The 13099-nt window shown below is 38.2% G+C and overlaps 2 protein-coding genes across 2 annotated transcripts; both read left to right on the forward strand.

Moving 5' to 3' along the window:
- The first annotated feature begins 2575 nt into the window (after nucleotides 1–2575).
- On the forward strand, nucleotides 2576–6554 carry LOC104438553 (glucan endo-1,3-beta-glucosidase 14). The gene is made up of 3 exons (XM_010051729.3): nucleotides 2576–3092; nucleotides 4002–5041; nucleotides 6250–6554. The coding sequence occupies exons 1-3, from the start codon at nucleotides 3026–3028 to the stop codon at nucleotides 6334–6336; spliced, it is 1194 nt and encodes a 397-aa protein (XP_010050031.2). The 5' UTR covers nucleotides 2576–3025; the 3' UTR covers nucleotides 6337–6554.
- A 2359-nt stretch (nucleotides 6555–8913) lies between these two features.
- LOC104438554 (umecyanin-like) lies at nucleotides 8914–10930 on the forward strand. Its single transcript, XM_010051730.3, has 2 exons — nucleotides 8914–9258; nucleotides 10444–10930. Exons 1-2 carry the CDS (start codon nucleotides 9057–9059, stop codon nucleotides 10782–10784), a joined length of 543 nt encoding a protein of 180 aa, XP_010050032.2. The 5' UTR covers nucleotides 8914–9056; the 3' UTR covers nucleotides 10785–10930.
- Nucleotides 10931–13099: the final 2169 nt, after the last annotated feature.

A 13099-nucleotide genomic window follows, 5' to 3' on the forward strand; every position in this document is an offset into this window, starting at 1 on the left:
GGGGCATCAAAAGGCCTGCTCTTTCTCTTTTGTTGTTTTTTTAACATCATCTTTTTTAACCTCGAACACCAATACTCCCCAGCCACCTCTAAAGAGGTGACTTTATCGTCAGGAACAGATCAGACATTGGAAGGAGATCGATTCCTTAGCCTGTCTGAAAATCTTTTCGGGGTAGTAACTTAGTGCTCGAGTAACTACAGAAAGACAGCACACGTTTCCCTTTTCTTCTACTATAGAATTCACGTACTCAAGTCACTTTTTTTGGTTGTCTCTCTCTGTCAATCAATCGATCGATCGATCGTGCAACGAAAGCAAAAATTGACAGCGCACATAACTTCTTACAATGCATCTTAAGTTTGTATCCAAGGGAATTTTAGACTTATAGGCTGAGGGCCCTGCTTTCCCTCTGAGGAGGAGGATACTTTTAAATTGCATTGGATTCAAATTTGGTCCAAGGACTTTGCTTTTATGATAAGAACTTTATTTTAAAGAGTTTTCATGAAAAGAAGTAGTGTTTGATAAACTTATCGCTTCACTTTTGGTGTCACTTTTCCCAGACAAGAAAGAAAACGTGTTATCCCCTCCAATCATAGAACAAATAAGCTTAGGTTACGTAGCACCACTTAAGAGATGGTTTATCAAGGTTGCGTCACTCTAAGTGAGGTGACACCAAGGTCACGCAACCTCAAGCAAGCTAGATTTGAAGACCAAATGCCAGCATTTATCCTTGGTGAAGCTTGCTAGCATTGAAGGACCCTTGGTAAGTTAAATTTGGAACTTGGCGAGTGTCAACTAGAGGTCAATGACCTGAGAAATGATCCTCTCCATATGAGAAAGACGATGAACAATGCGGAAGTAAGGGGAGGTGAAACAAGAATATACATATATTTGTAAGACCAATGTTGGAAGAAAAATAATTGTAAACCCTGAAGTAGCATTTTCGGGATGCTAAAAGCCAAAACTAGTTCGAAGGTGCATTGAGCTCTCACATTTAAAAACTCAACTTTGATTCAAGGTCATCAAATGCCTAAAACTTTAAAAGTTTAAATGATTTTGAAAATTCTCTTTCAGACACATCCTTAATTACCCATCTTGAGTTCGAACATATGTGCGTGGGCTACCCTCCATGAGAAACTATAGACTAAAATTTTTATTCCCTCAATGATGGAGTCTTAACCACTAAGCTTTCTTCCAATTCGTTTTTATGGTTGTTACATCTGTACCTTGGCTATCAATTTCATAACTACTCTGTCATCACTAACCAAACTTTTTCCTCATTTATATAGTCGGATGGCCGTTTTATCTATTTAATAATGCTTAATTGGAGGAGAGAGTCCCCATCTAATAACGTCGTTTAATATATTTATTCATATGATGCCAAATTATTAAAAAGAAGAAGAAAAGAACTCTGTATGAAAAGAAAGAAAGTAAGTAAGTAGACAAGCCAGTGGAAAAGCCACTGAAAAGCTAGTCTCTAATGATTTTTCCTTTTTTGGGTTTGACTTCTAAGTCATTATTGGTCATCAATTCTCTTTTTTCCTTGTTGAACACTAAGGAAATGCTTAACCAATAATCTAGCGTATAAGTAATGCTAGGGACTTGACGTTTCTAAAGGAAGCTATGTATATAAAAGTTGATGTGGGAGATTATAAATAGAAAAAGAGGACCCATACCATTTGAAGCTCATTATTATTGCCTTTTAATGACCAATTTAACTTTCTCTTTTTCTTCAGTTACATTTTTCAACATCTTAAACTTACGTTAAATTGCTGTTGCTCTCCACTGTGCTCATCATTCAATGGTCTTCTTTAATATCCATTAATTCGTTTTTATTTCTTAATCAAGAGGGTAATGCATCCTTTTACCATCTTTGGTCCGATGTCAACATCTCAACTCGATATAAGATGTCTAAAACAAGTCTAAAACTACATATTAATCAAGTACAAAAGCAAAGTTTCGATGCGAAGTTTGTTTAAGCGCATTGCTGAATTTTGGCATGATATGCGATGTTGTGCGGTCTTTGAATTATTGAGTAAATGTTCAATATAGTCCATATAATGCCAAAGTTGGGGGACTATTTTGTGAAGCACGAGCAATTATGACAAAATTATTGGCCCTCCCTTGGGTTTCCATCTCCTTGGGCCCCCTTCCCCACGTGTGGGTGTGGCTGAGGCCCGCGCGTGAGCAACAAGCGAGAAACCCCCGCGCGTGGGGGTGGGTTTCAGACCGGAAATCCCCACGTAATTCACTTCACGAAGGCAGTGCGATGCGCACGATCCCAACTCCGAACTCCTGCCGATTCCTCGTCAGTAATTAATTATTTACTTCTTCTTTTTATTTTATTTTATATTTTTTTGGGGTGGATGTGGACTTCTTCGGTTCTTCCTCCCTTTTCAAAAACCGCGTAAGGCAGCCGCGAGCCTGCAAGTACAAGCCAACACCGACCACTTGCCGACCAAAATAAAGATAAAAAATCCCAACTTTTTCGAGAAAAAGCAAAAAAAAAGCTATTCCCAACAACAAAAAGCCCCCAAAACAGTGTCTTTCGAAACGGCCCCATAGGAAAACGACCGCCATCCTAAAACCTCCACACCCCACCTTCATCGATCCTTCTTTTCTTGGTTTCGCTTCGTATATATTGAGCGCTCCACCCACCTTCATCGACCCTTCTTGCCTCGCTTCTTTCGCTTCGTATAGAGAGAGAGAGAGAGAGAGAGAGAGGTTTAGATTTTGAGTTGTATATTGGAGAAAGCTGAAGTGGGCATTTGGAGGATTTGAAAAAAGATGATGGGAAAGTGTTAAAGGTGTGCGATTTCAGTAAGTGAGAGAGAGAGAGAGAGAGAGAGAGAGAGAGAGAGATACAGGGTCGAAGGGAATCTGCCCCGAGTCTTATGGCATGCCTTTGGGGGAGTAGGAAGGAGGAGAAGCTTCATCGTGAAGGAGATCGGATTGTCGGTTCTGCCCTCGCCACGCCCCTCGCGATCGCTCCACGCCAAGATCCTCTTGTTTCTACGAGGAGGAGGAGATGAGGCGGGGCAGGCTCCTCGTGCAGTTTCTCTATCTATTATTGCTCTGCTGTGATGACCCAATTGGTAACTTTCCCTTTCTTTATTGGTTTGGAGTTCGAAACTTGAGTCTTTCTCTTTTTTCTTGGTGTCGGTTTCTGGATTTTTTTTCTTTTCGCCAAATTTGAGTTCCCGTTGTGATCGTCTTGATGGTTCTTGAGTTGGGTCCTTTTAGGATGTGGGTTTTTAGTATCTTTTTTCCTCTCCTGTACGCTTGTAAGTTTGGATATGATACTGCAAGTATAACAACAATTTGAAATCGAATCGACCCTGCTCTGTGGTTGGTGATGGTCAGCCGTCACCTCACTTGACTGGACTGTTCCTACCTGGGAAAATTCAAGACGATTTGGATGAGAGTTTGCTTACTTCAATAGCAATTGGTGTCTCAGAGCTATATGTCTCAACCATTACTCTGTGTGCGTATGGTGTGTGTGTGTGTGTGTTTGGGGAGGGTCGTCAATTGTGATTTGTTACTTGTCAGTACTTGTGATGGTGGGAGTTCAAGAAAGATCATCTTCTGGATGGGTTTCTTGAAGGCTGATTTCAAAGAATTCATATCAATCGAAATTGTTGCTTATGTAGTGTTCTGATGTGCATGATATTAGGTTTTCTCAGTTCTCTAAATCTTTAGGACAAGAGAAAGGAAGTCCCTCTTATCAGATTTCTATGTGCACAAAAAATGTTTTGCTCCATGTTAAACAAAAATTCTGCCGTGTTTCTGTTGCGTGTATGTTGCTTTGTTGGTCATGAGAGTTTATGTTAATGTATGACTTTTGGGTCAAGCCTACTTGGCAATCCTAATGTTATTGCCACACATCAATCTTAGAGCATCAGTCGAATGAGAATTTCAGTCTCGTGTAGTTAGTTGCACATATTATCTCAAAATCCAGCGGCGGATACTTGGTTGAATTGATAAAAGTGACTGTATTTTCTCAGTTGCGTGGGCCGCTGAAGCATTCATTGGTACCTATGGAATAAATTACGGGAGGCTTGCAGATAATATCCCTTCCCCTGACAAAGTTGTTACTCTTCTCAGAGCAGCAAAAATAAGGAATGTACGTATTTATGATGCTGATCACACAGTCCTCACAGCTTTTAGTGGAACTGGACTTGATTTAGTTGTTGGGCTTCCGAATGGTAACCTAAAAGATGTCAATGCTAGTGAAGATAATGCATTAGATTGGGTTAAAGATAATGTGCAGTCTTTCCTCCCTGACACACGGATTCGCGGGATTGCAGTGGGCAATGAAGTGTTGGGAGCAAGCAGTAATGAACTTGGGGGTGTTCTTTTGGGCGCAGTGAAAAATGTGTACAGTGCCTTGAAGAAACTTAATTTGGACAAGGTGGTGCAAATAACGACTGCACATTCAACGGCCGTCTTAGCTAATTCTTATCCTCCCTCTTCATGTAAGTTCAATGACAATGTGGACCAGTACATGAAGCCTCTTTTGGAATTTTTCCAGGAAATTGGTTCTCCATTCTGTTTGAATGCTTACCCATTTTTGGCTTATCTGAGTGATCCCGGGAATATCGACGTCAATTATGCCCTCTTCCAGAAGACCCAGGGTATCTATGATCAGAAAAACGATGTACGCTATGATAATATGCTAGATGCTATTATTGATGCTACCTATGTTGCTCTTGAGGATGCTGGATTTAAAAAGATGGAAGTCATTGTCACCGAGACAGGGTGGGCCTCAAAAGGAGATAGTAATGAAGCTGCAGCGACCGTGGATAATGCGAGGACATACAACTATAACCTGCGCAAAAGACTTGCCTTAAGGAAAGGGACTCCTTTGAGACCAAAACATGCGCTGAAGGCTTATATTTTTGCCTTGTTTAATGAGGATCAGAAACCGGGACCTACTTCTGAGAGAAATTATGGACTGTTCAAGCCTGATGGAAGCCTTGCGTATGATATAGGATTTCCAGCGCTTAAATCTTCATCTGCAACATCTTTGCGTGGCTCTTTGAAGGTATGAAGTTTATGACCATCTACATTTTGTAATTCTCGATAGGTGATACCAGGTGTTTGTGGGAAATAGGTCTTGCTATTGTTCTTTTAGGGGCATCCTTTTATTTTATTTTATTTTATTTTATTTTTATTTTTAATGTGATATCATAATTCATAGGCATGCTCATTAGGCCATTTTTCGTTTCTGTTGGGGTTCTCTTGTGATGCGAAATGCAGGTCTTGCCGTCTCTTATCCCCAATGAATCACTGTAGCATGGTTTTAATTTAGCCAATCTCTTTTTCACTTAAAATGAGTCTAGACAAGAGGAGCATTAAAGTTAAACTCTTCTATTTAAAATAGGATGTCATCGTTGCTCTGAAGTGATGCTTCATATGATGGTTGAGAAAATTGTTCTGTAATTGCAAATTTGAAGAAAGCAAGCTTTTATGCTCTGCGCCTATAAGCTCTCATTCTACTTACTGATGGAATTGAAAGGGAAAGCATATAAATCATCATTAAGTTGGGTAGCATCATCATTTCGGCAAATTACCTGCTGACAAGACTGGTACTGTAAAATAGAGTGATCTGAGATGATAAGTGATCTGATTCTTGCAACACTCAAGCTTCCTGTTCTGACTCAAAATTGTAACCGATATGCCAAGGGTGGTAACTTTGTATCATGATACTTTGAACCCGATAGAAAACATTCACCAGAAAGTCTGTATCTTTGAGCCATCAACCAATTAGTCAATTGTAGTTTGCATCTTATGGGCTCGTATTAGTTGACACAGACTTTTTTTTTCCCACTCATCTTGGTTCCAATTGTGATCTTCTCCAGTGCTACAATATAGCGTACATGCATTTTACCTTATCAAAATGGCAAAATATACGGTGACAGTGTTGAAGTTGGATCATTTGGGTATGGAAGATGGTCCATTCCACTAAATGGGCCAATTGTTTTGAGACTTTAGTTTGAGGCTGCATGGAGATTTGCTTTATGTCTCCGGAATATACAAAATATAATACGGGTCCCATCTATCTTGTTCATTTTCCTTGTACTTTCAAGTCATAATCCTCTCTGTCTCAAGCTAATGTATATATTCACCAATCAAAAACTGTTTCATATTGATTTGCGTGTGTAGAATATATATTTTGAGGCCAAATGATCTAAAATTACTAAAATTCGCTGTTTCCTCACAGTTGTTCTCCTGCTCTTGTTATCTGTGCAGGTAATTCGAGCTCGAGCTTGTATTGGGTCAAACGTTGTTGTCCATGCGGCCTCTACAATCATACTGATACTGTTTTCCAGATTCTAAAGCGAGTAGGGTTTTTCTTTTTCATCATTTGGTGCCCGCCATCTGAGAGTTCTAGGTTCTACAGATTACAACGGATAAAAAGATGAAATATTCATTTACCAGGAATGCTATCCTGAACGCTGCTGAGTACTTTCACACCAAATATGTATATGACTTTAGGCACATTCGAAAGCCTCTCTTCCTCTATCAGTATATAGGTCTCTTATCTCTTTCAAGGATTTCTGGGTGGTGCTTAACCGTCACTCGCGTCTTACCATCACTCCCGTCTCGCATTGTATTTCACGTGACTTGTTTCTCGGGAAGAAAGTACATCATGCCGGCGACTATACTGCATGACATGTTAACATAATATCATCGAAGAATGGCATGCTTCTTTTGTTCTTTGCTTGACTAGTAGTTAATAACTGTACACATATGGTAAAAAGAGGACGTTTGATCGGGGTGTTAAGATGTTACTGCCAGGCCACTGCAAGCTTGGCCTGCCGTCTCTCTGTGTAAGCATTCCATATAGGATATGCTTCGACATCGCGTGTCAAGTATCAAGGGTAACATCGCTAATGACACCGGTTGGGAAAGAAAGTCATTTTCATCCAAATAATGACATAATCAGCAGCCATTGTTTAGAGGCTTTGTTGATTAAATTATTGTCATTGGCAATACAAAAAATTTGTGACTAAACTGCAAACTGATGAAGTGAAATTCAGTTCTTGTGATTTTAACCTCACGATTTGAAGGCAAAGAGCTGAAGATCCTTCTTCGACAATGGGGAGGAACCCTGCTATTTGTTCCACTTTTTAAAACAAGAAAGTGCTCATGAACAGAAGTATTTTTTAGACAATTCTTGGACAAACATCTGCAAATATGAAATTGGTGAAAAGATGTTTCATCTGGGACAAACTGAACTTGGAATGAGTCATGGCTTGCGTAGAGAACACCTGAAGGTCGGCAGATGTATTATTGAATATATTGTCCACCGAAGCGAACGAGAAACATACTAACTTAAACGATATAAAAATCAGTTGTTTCAAAAGTTGGAAACCGTCACAGAACGACCTGTGCATGTGCAACGCGAGAATCCTCGCCATTGATACCCCATCTGCAACCCGATTCTTTGAAAATGTCTACAATGAATGGCGCAACTTTCATTCTTCGTATATATATGCATAAAATGTCCAATAAAGATGAAGAAAATCTAAAGGTCCAAAGTCATGTTGCAATGTCTTAGCGAAGAAAATATGCAAGATATATGTGGTCAATGAAGGACTAAAAAGGATGTAAATTGATCGCGTAATCAACCTACCTATAGGATAATATCATAACTAAAGATATTCTAGAAGCATTTTTCTTTATAAATCTCCCATTTGACTCAATTACACAAAGAAATGATAAAAAAAGGTTCCATTTTGTCTCAATACGATTTCACCGCTGCCCGTCTAGAGGAGGTTCAACTTGTGGCGGTGCATTTATTGATCTTATGTGTTGTTCACTGCCCTTTTGTCTGAGCATCTTCTTTCGGGTTTTCAAATTCCAGGATAATGACATCAAACCGTCTTCCACGTTTAATCCAATATACAATTTAATCTTCAATATTTAAGTTTGTGTGATCAAACCCTAAACGATCAGGACTTCAAATTTACCACTGATGCACGTCGGAATCCGTTGTGACTGTACAAAACTCAAATGGTTAGGACTCCAATGCACGTTGCACAAAATATTTAGGACCGTTGACACAATTTTCTCTTAAATCTGTATATGTCAATTCTCAGTTGAGTGTATATTTTTCGTTTTTCTTTTTTTCTTTTAAAAAGAAGAATACTGCAGTGCCCATTCAAGTGGGGGAGACGTGACAACTTATCTTTGTAGATCATATTAAAATAAGCTAAAACTTTCACCCACCTTCTTGTGTGATACTTAAGTTCTTATAAACTTATAATTCCCGCAACGAAGATCGGTGCATGCAGGAACTTCGTTGACTTTTCAGTTTTCTTGTCCAGGGAGAAGATACATGTCTACACCAGATGATTCAATTGGTGATGTTACCTTAAGTTTTGTTCTGATCTTTCCAATAGAATAGTAATCAGTTGTCACATCAAGAGTAAGAGATGACATAGGGAAGTCATGGACTTTAGTTGGATGGTGGACCAATGATCAAGCCACTCTCGCTTGAAATTGTCAAAATTGTTCTTTTTCTAGCTAATTTGAAGAAGATTAATTTCGTAATCTCAATGTATTTTGTTTTCTTTAAAGTCAGTATAGCTTGAACAAGTTATACATAATTTCCACGGTCAGGATTGGGATGACCCATCTATTTCAAAAGGTTTTACTTATCAAGAGAGTACGTATACATTGATATGTGCCAATTTAGGACAAAGTAAAAAATTATATCATAAGATATTGTTCTTTATATGAGGGGTCATGCATGCAAAGGAGGTATAAATGTTACTCATGCCGTCAAAAGATGATTTCGCTCACCAAACCAAAAAGAAAATATTAGAAGAGCCACCAAATCTGAACGCAACATCTGAGGATGGAACAGACTTTCCAACTAAACCTCAAATCCCCCGACTACATAAGTGAGCATAACCGCAACACAAGTTGCACATAAACACATTAACACCCTTCGACTGCATCGTCAGTTTACAAGCATAGCTACAGCTTTAGGCATCAGGGGCGACCTGAGATATACACATTAGCTCCGAAACGACGCCACACTTAGCAAGATGGCCGGGGACAGAGCGATGACCAACTTGGCGGGTCGCGTTCTTGCGGTTGTGGTGGTGGAAATATGGTGGATGTTGAGGAGCGTGGAGGCGACGTCGTACGTGGTGGGAGGCTCCACTGGCTGGAGCACTCCGGCAAACGGGGCCTCCTTCTACTCCAGCTGGGAGAGCGGCATCACCTTTCGTGTCGGTGATGATTTAGGTATGATCACCAAATCTTCGACTTTCATCTATCCTGTCCACCGGCAATAGAACGTTTGTGCATATACATGGTTAGTTTTCCCACTAAATGCAAGAACTGTTTATAGAACATTTGACACGAACATCATGATCTCCTTCGAATTATGAGGACTAGGGTTAACTAGAATACTATCAGCTCTATCAGATTACAATTTAAATTGATTAACTTGTACCTGCATCTCACAAGGACAGAAAGTGACGAACGAGTGTGATATTTGGACTATAGTCAACCCACTCGAAGCGGTCTTAATCTATTTTGGTGCCCTTAATCTATTTAAGGCCCAGTTGATTTAGAATTAAATACACCAACCATGCTTAAGAAAGCGTGAGTTAGATTATCATGAAAAAGAAAAGAAATTCCTACAATGATCTCTAAGGGCTAAGGGTGAGAAGTTTCACGGTTGGTCCTAGTTCTACCTAGAACCTGAAATCTAAAACCCACCTTGTCAATTGGTTCTAGAGTTTACTTAGGAATCGACCAATTTTTTTAAATTTTTTTTTTTTTTCATTTTAGTTAAGCAAACTTGATTTGTCACTAACAACTACACATAAAGGACGAACACATAAAAAAAAAAAAAAGTTTAAGACATGTAAACGTGGTTTATTGATTCTCGGTCCAGTTCCTGGCTCGGTTCATACCAAAAAACTAGGAACCAAACCATATAGTATCGATTTCACTTTTTTTGGAAATGGGAAGCGGACTAGTAATTGCGGGAACCTAGAATCTATGCCCGATTTGATTTGTTTCCCGATTCTACCCATGCTCACCTCTACTGGCTTCTAAACCTGATAATTTACTCACCTATTGTAATACGAAAAGATTATCGCGATACAATGAGGTTTGATCAAGTGCTCTGAGAGACTCAAACACCTCACATAATAAGAAAATATATTATGCATGATTTTTGGATGAGGAATAAAAAATGAGACCATTATTTTAACCCTTTATATAGCTTAGTCTTTATAAGTCAACTCGAGAAATGTTCATCAGCTCCTCCAAATTGCTCCCATGCCCAAAACATAGTTTTTTGACATATGCTCGAGAAGAAGTAGCATGAGATGGACATATACTGTCATTATACATGGAGCTATACAATTAACAGTACTTGTAATTCATCTGAATGAAAAAATTCAATTGACTTTGCAGTCTTCAACTTCATCGATGGCCAACACAGCGTCGCTGTCGTCTCACAGTCGGACTACAACAACTGCAACACCGCTTCTCCAATCCAACTCTTCAGTAATTCGCCGGTGAACTACATGCTCAACACCACCGCGACCGTCTACTTCATATGTACCCACGACTCTCATTGCTCGCAGGGCCAAAAGTTGGCTGTCACAGTTGGCACCGCTGCTCCGCCTGGCACCATCACTCCTCCGCCACCCCCGCCGCCTCCGCCGCCTCCAGGCAGGTCCGGCACAGGGTATCTGTACATCTCAGGCCGTGTCATATTTGCTTCTATGGCCATATATTTTCTCGTGATGTAGCTGCAGTACTGGGGTTAATTGGCAAGGACTACTATATTTGTGCGAATAAGATTATTGTCCTGGCGAGTGTCGTGATGTACCTACTACGTTTTGTCATCTTCTCTCCCTTGTTGATGAGAATAAAGCTTGCTTAATTTCGATGTTAACATATGATGTCATGAGATTGAATTTCCTTTTTCTTTTTCTATATCCTAAGTAAATAAATATGAGCTCACGGGTTATGCCATACTCAGTTAGGTCCTCAAGGTACTCACTGTTGGAGATTGTCAAATGTTTAATTTGTAAGATGCAAAAGCGCAACCCAAAATCTCCATAACTAGAATAAAAACACATATATAATCGAGTAGAAAAATTAACTCACCTGATTTAGATCATCGTTCTTGAGTTTGACGGTCCGCGCTATCTCTTGTGGCTACATCAAACTCTAGAAACTTTATTGTTTGTGATTCCTTTCATTAGTTATAAAATCAATACCCTTTCAAATGATTTGAGTAAGATACGAAATAATACCGAGTGGTTTTAAATTTCAATATACATAATATTGGAATATATAGCCCTACTTTTGCAGGATACCTCAAACCTTAAGATAGTTTAAACTAAATTTACATTAAGCCTATCATTCAAAGAAAGTTAACGGAACAATTTTGGTAGAAACATCGTTTTGTATGTGTAAAGATTGCTTTCAAAGCATTAGCCCATAAACCGGGTAAATTAGTCCTGCTAATCATACTCATCATCACGTCTATTATGGTGCGATTACACCTTTCAACCACACTATTTTAGTTAGAATTTTCGGGTATGGTAAATTAAGTTACCATCCAAGAATCTTCCAAGTATTTGACAAATGGTCATTTAAACTATCTAGTATTGCCATACTTGCCAAAATACTCACCACCATGATCAGGTTTGACAACCTTTAAGTTTTATCTCAACTATTTCTCGATTTTAATCAGAAAAAAAAAACTAAATTTATCTAGAGATTCAGACTTTTCCTTAACCAAGTGCAAAAGAACTAGTCGTCAATAACTGTGTTGAAATAAAAATTTCTATACAATGTTACCATATAAGGTCCACTAAGATCAATATGAATGACCTCTAATAGGTCAAAATTTCAGACTACAGTTTTACTTTATTATTTATCTTAGTCATTGTACTTCTACAATAATCAACACAAATATTTAAATAATTGTTAAGAGTAGACGGAATCTCAAGTTTATTAGCCCTTGTACCCTTTCTTTATACATGTGATCAAGATGTTAATGCATAAGACTATCCCTTAAATAGAAGTCTTTTGGAAACAATCATTGGGAGTTAAACATAATCTGTATAATCCATTGAACATATTGTAATACTCAATCTTATGTGAATTAATGAACATAAAAATAACATATATGTACTTTTATTTGGAAAAAAATAGCTACATATGTTTAGACATGATGCAAAAACTAAAATACCTCTCAAAGAAGGTACATAAAATGTGTTTCTTATTAAAACTAGAATCTAGAATTAATATGATATCTTCCATGATCTCAACATTGACTTTACCATTATTTTCCTTAGTGAGCTATGATTCACCTTGATTTGGCTTCCTTCAATTTATGAATCTCTTATGGTAAACAACATAATTTGTTATATCACTATCTAACCACTATGAACTGGACGTACTTATCATAAGTATTGGACTCATAAACAATACCAAAAGATCATTAATTATAGGCTCACGCTTGAATAGTCAAGTTTTATATATCTATTGCGGTCTATCTTTATGTGATCTTTCTTTTTAAAAAGAATTAACGATCATCAATCCTTCTAGAAAAAATCTATCTTAGGACCTAGACTGTTAGAATGGCCAGTAGTTTCATCGATTCCTCTATGAGTATGATTTTTAGACTTTACATCTACCATTCTTAGAACGTAATTCCTAACTTTATCAAAACTATCATACCTTATGTTGAAGAGTCATTGTAGATGTGTCCTAATTGTGACATTAGATAATATATAATTTCGGGCCACCAAGGTTTCCACCATCTTTTTGGAAGTATAGTCAGCTGGCAAATTAGTTTTCAAGTGCTCATAAATGGAACGCTTCTTGGATAATAGGCAAATCCAATTGTTTTTTCCCAAATAGAAAATTCTCTTTCCACTACTTAAAGTTCAAACTAGTAAGAACCTCAATAATTATGGAGTTATTAATTACAGATAAGGTGATTAAAATAACAAGTAAACATCATGTGAGTACTGTGTAACTTGAAAACGTACAAGTACGCATTTAGAGAGTTACATGCATCATTATATTTGAGCAGAATACATGATAT

This window comes from Eucalyptus grandis, chromosome 3, assembly GCF_016545825.1.
Source record: "Eucalyptus grandis isolate ANBG69807.140 chromosome 3, ASM1654582v1, whole genome shotgun sequence".
Taxonomy (NCBI): Eukaryota; Viridiplantae; Streptophyta; class Magnoliopsida; order Myrtales; family Myrtaceae; genus Eucalyptus; species Eucalyptus grandis.